The sequence below is a fragment of the Vipera berus genome, assembly GCF_964194415.1.
Source record: "Vipera berus genome assembly, chromosome: W".
NCBI classification, from domain to species: domain Eukaryota; kingdom Metazoa; phylum Chordata; class Lepidosauria; order Squamata; family Viperidae; genus Vipera; species Vipera berus.
Window position 1 is genome coordinate 74,231,276 of NC_138210.1, and position 5,000 is coordinate 74,236,275.

The 5,000-nt window shown below is 52.8% G+C and overlaps 1 protein-coding gene across 4 annotated transcripts in view; it reads right to left on the reverse strand.

Moving 5' to 3' along the window:
• The window catches only part of LOC308676618 (chromodomain-helicase-DNA-binding protein 3-like), a 103,981-nt gene that overhangs the window by 45,563 nt on the left and 53,418 nt on the right, over nt 1-5,000 (reverse strand). For all 4 annotated transcript variants that reach the window (XM_081342539.1, XM_081342538.1, XM_081342540.1 and 1 more), the window contains 3 exons: nt 2,852-3,052; nt 1,296-1,433; nt 1,038-1,159 (listed from right to left, as the gene is read on the reverse strand). In XM_081342539.1, the coding sequence (XP_081198665.1) occupies nt 1,038-1,159; nt 1,296-1,433; nt 2,852-3,052 (461 nt within the window). The remainder of the gene's footprint in view (nt 1-1,037; nt 1,160-1,295; nt 1,434-2,851; nt 3,053-5,000) is intronic.

The window sequence follows — 5,000 nt, forward strand, 5'->3', positions numbered from 1 at the left end:
TGGTTTTCTCGGCAAGAACGCCCCTGCATCCTCTGGGATAGAAGCCCCCAACCGCTGGGGCTCCACGGAACCGGTGGCTGAAGTCCACAAGTCTTAAAAGTTGCCAAGTTGGAAGACCACGGGGTTAGGTGGAAACTTCACTGTTTCCAAATTGATGGACTACTGCAGGGGTCTTCCAACGTGGCCCTTTGATGACTTGTGGACTTCCAACTCCCAGAATTCCTCAGCCAGCGTGAGGGAACTATGATCCTTTGATGACTTGTGGACTCCCAGAATTCCTCAGCCAGTGTGAAGGAACTATGACCCTTTGATGATTTGTGGACTTCAACTCCCAGAATTCCTCAGCCAGTGTGAAGGAACTATGACCCTTTGCTGACTTGCGGACTTCAACTCCCAGAATTCCTCAACCAGCGTGCCTGGCTGAGGAATTCTGGGAGCTGAAGTCCAGAAGCAGGGGTCTTCAAACTTGGCCTTTTTAAGACTTGCGGACTTCAACTCCCAGAATTCCTCAGCCAGTGTGAAGGAACTATGACCCTTTGATGACTTGTGGACTTCAACTCCCAGAATTCCTCAGCCAGTGTGAAGGAACTATGACCCTTTGATGACTTGTGGACTTCAACTCCCAGAATTCCTCAGCCAGTGTGAAGGAACTATGACCCTTTGATGACTTGCGGACTTCAACTCCCAGAATTCCTCAACCAGCGTGCCTGGCTGAGGAATTCTGGGAGCTGAAGTCCAGAAGCAGGGGTCTTCCAACTTGGCCTTTTTAAGACTTGCGGACTTCAACTCCCAGAATTCCTCAGCCAGCCAGGGTGGCTGAGGAATTCTGGGAGTTGAAGTCCACAAGTCATCAAAGGGCCACGTTGGAAGACCCCTGGACTAAATAAATAAATCCTCAAGGTAGATTTTTTTAAAAAACGGGGGAAATCAGCGGAGGAGCCAAGTGGCCCGCCGAAAAGAGCGCCAAGAGCGAACACTCCCGGGCCCATCGTCCACGACCGCCTTTGAAAGCCCCGGGGGAAGGAAGCGCGGCGTACTTGAACCTCTCCGGGGTGAGGAAGTTCAGCAGGTGGAAGAGCTCCTCCAGGTTGTTCTGCAAGGGGGTCCCCGTCAGCAGCAGCTTGTGGTCGATCTTGTAACCGTTGAGCACCCTGAAGAACTGAAATCGAGAGTGGGGGTGGGTGGGTGGGTGTATGGGGGGGAGGGGAGACGCTGAAGGCCCGGCGGTCATCTTTACCTCCTCCTCTTCCTCTCCCTCCCCTCCCCTCAGCCCGCCGCGAAGCCGCCACCCTCACCTTGGACTGGTTGTTCTTGAGCCGGTGGGCTTCGTCGACGACCAGGCAGGCCCACCGGATGGAGGCCAAGGCCGCCTGGTCAATGGTGACCAGCTCGTAGGAGGTCAGGAGGACGTGGAACTTCACCTGAGCTTCTCTCTGGGCAGAGGGACAGAGGGGGGGACACGGCGGTCAACAGCTCCGCTAGTCCGCAAGAGGTCAGACTTGGATTCCACAGGCCTTTCACACACACACACACACACACACACACACAAAAACACAACCCTCTTACTCAGTTGGGTCTAGGGGGAGTTAAGGCACCAGGCCAGAACGAGGGAATTTGCGCGTTCCGGTCCTGCTTTAGCCATGAAAGCCGGCTGGATGACTTTGGGCCGATCGCCAGGAGACGGGGAGTTGTAGTCCCGCCTTAGGCATGAAAGCAACTGGGTGACTTTGGGCCGATCGCCAGGAGACGGGGAGTTGTAGTCCCGCCTTAGGCATGAAAGCAACTGGGTGACTTTGGGCTGATCGCCAGGAGACGGGGAATTCTAGTCCCACCTTAGGCATAAAAGCCGGCTGGGTGACTTTGGGCCGATCGCCAGGAGACGGTGAGTTCTAGTCCTGCCTTAGGCATGAAAGCAACTAGGTGCCTTTGGGCCAATCACCAAGAGACGGGGAGTTCTAATCCGGCCTTAGACGTGAATGACAGCTGGGTGATATTAGGCCAATCACCAGGAGACGGGGAGTTCTAGTCCCATCTTAGGCATGAAAGCAACTGGATGACTTTGGGCCAATCCCCAGGAGATGGTGAGTTCTAGTCTCGCCTTAGCCATGAATGCCGGCTGGGTGACTTTGGGCCAATCGCCAGGAGACGGTGAGTTCTAGTCCTGCCTTAGGCATGAAAGCAACTAGGTGCCTTTGGGCCAATCACCAAGAGACGGGGAGTTCTAATCCGGCCTTAGACGTGAATGACAGCTGGGTGATATTAGGCCAATCACCAGGAGACGGGGAGTTCTAGTCCGGCCTTAGACGTGAATGACAGCTGGGTGATATTAGGCCAATCACCAGGAGACGGGGAGTTCTAGTCCCGCCTCCAGCTGGTTGACTTTGGGCCAGTCTCCCTCTCAGCCCCACCCGCCTCACGGGGTTGTTGTTGTTGTTATTGTTGTGGGTAAAACAGGAGGCGGAAGATGTGTTGGCTCTGCTCACGAGTCATTTGTAAAAAAAAATAAGGCAGGATGCAAATAAACCAACTTAAAACCAAACCCACCAACCCAGAATGAACTTAAAATGTCGACGGTCCCCTCGACAAGGGGAGGGGAGAGACAGAAGAGACAGAGGTGACCTTGATTGAGGGCTTATTTCCCTTAAGCCAGGTTGCCCAGGACTGCGGCCGGCCCGGAAAAAAATCAACACAAACCGATAGCCCTGCCTGGCTCTGTCGAACACACAGCCGCGTCTCTTGGGCAAAAGGGCCAAACCCGTGTGTGTGTGTGTGTGTGTGTGTGTGTGTGTGTGTGTGTGTGTGTGTAAAGAGGAGGAATAGAATAAAATAAAATAAATCTCCCTTTACTTACCTTCATTTTAAAGGCTTTCTTCCCGCCCTTCATGGCGTTGTCCTCGAAGGAAAACTCGTTCTCCCGGATGATGGAGCGGCTGTCCTTGTCTCCCGTGTAGGTCACCACGTAGAAATTGGGCGCCCACATCTGGAACTCCCGCTCCCAGTTGATGATGGTGGACAGGGGGGCGCTGACCAGGAAGGGACCCTTGGTGTGGCCCTGGGTGGGTGGGGAGGGGGGAAAAAAGGAGAACAGCGGATCGGGGATGAGCTGCAGCTGCTCCTCCGACTTGCAACAGAATAATAATAATAATAATAATAATAGTAATGATAATAATAATAATAATAATAATAATAATAATAATAATAATGATGATGATGTTGGAAGGGACCTTGGAGGTCATCTAGTCTGACCCCCCCCCCGCTCAGGCAGGAAACCCTCTACCATTTCATCATCATCATCAAGTTGGAAGGGACCTTGGAGGTCATCTAGTCTGACCCCCCTGCTCAGGCAGGAAACCCTCTACCATTTCATCATCATCATCAAGTTGGAAGGGACCTTGGAGGTCATCTAGTCTGACCCCACTGCTCAGGCAGGAAACCCTCTACCATTTCATCATCACCATCAAGTTGGAAGGGACCTTGGAGGTCATCTAGTCCAACCCCCCTGCTCAGGCAGGAAACCCTCTACCATTTCATCATCATCATCAAGTTGGAAGGGACCTTGGAGGTCATCTAGTCTGACCCCACTGCTCAGGCAGGAAACCCTCTACCATTTCATCATCACCATCAAGTTGGAAGGGACCTTGGAGGTCATCTAGTCCAACCCCCCTGCTCAGGCAGGAAACCCTCTACCATTTCATCATCACCATCAAGTTGGAAGGGACCTTGGAGGTCATCTAGTCCGACCCCCCTGCTCAGGCAGGAAACCCTCTACCATTTCATCATCACCATCAAGTTGGAAGGGACCTTGGAGGTCATCTAGTCCGACCCCCCTGCTCAGGCAGGAAACCCTCTACCATTTCATCATCACCATCAAGTTGGAAGGGAGCTTGGAGGTCATCTAGTCCGACCCCACTGCTCAGGCAGGAAACCCTCTACCATTTCATCATCACCATCAAGTTGGAAAGGACCTTGGAGGTCATCTAGTCCAACCCCCCCGCTCAGGCAGGAAACCCTAGACCACTGCAGACAAAGGGCCGTTCAGTCTCTTCTTAAAAACTTCTAGTGTTGGAGCATTCACCGCTTCTGGAGTTCATTTATTTATGACGGGATCGGGGGGGGGGAGGGAAGGGCTGGGTGACCCGTTTTTTACGCTTAATGACCGTCGGGGCGTCCCTGCAGCCATGGGATCAAAATTTAAGATGCTTAGGAATGGATTCGGATTTGCGACAGCTGCAGTGTCCCCAGGGTGTGTGTGTGTGTGCGTGCGTGCGTGAGACGTGGTCCCCTTCTGCCACCTTCTGACTGGCAAAGTAACGACCCGTGTTACTAACTTCACCGCTGCCGTGATTCCCTTAGCCAGTGTGGCAAGAAAAAGTCGTGAAAAGGGGGCGCAGGGCTCAGTCTAACAAACGTTTCGCTTAACGGCAGAAGTGTGTTGGCTCAATTGTGGTCGTAAGCCGAGAACACCTGTATTAACAACAACAACAAGAAGCAGAAGAGTTGGAATGGACCTTGGAGGTCATCTAGTCCAACCCCCTGCTCAGGCAGTAAACCCTAACCCATTTCAGACAAATGGCTGTCCAGTCTCTTCTTAAAAACTTCCAGTCTTGGAGAGGGGAGGGAAGGAAAGAGAAAGAGAGAGAGAGAGAGAGAGGGAGGGAGGGAGGGAGGGAGGGAGGGAGGGAAGGAAGGAAGGAAGGAAGGAAGGAAGGAAGGAAGGAAGGAAGAAAAAAAAGAATAATAGAATAACAGACTCGGAAGGGACCTTGGAGATCATCTGGTCTAACCTCCGGCTCAGACAGGTAACCCTATCCCGTTTCAAACAAATGACTGGCCAGCCTCTTCTTTAAAAAAAGCCTCCAGCGATGGAGCACCCACCACTTCCGGTGGCCCGCTGTTCCACTGGCCCACGGTTCTAACTCTCAGGACATTTCTCCTTAGTTCCAGCTTGTTTCTCTCCTGGGTTAACCATTTCCATCCGTTGCTCCTTCTCCTGCCTGGTG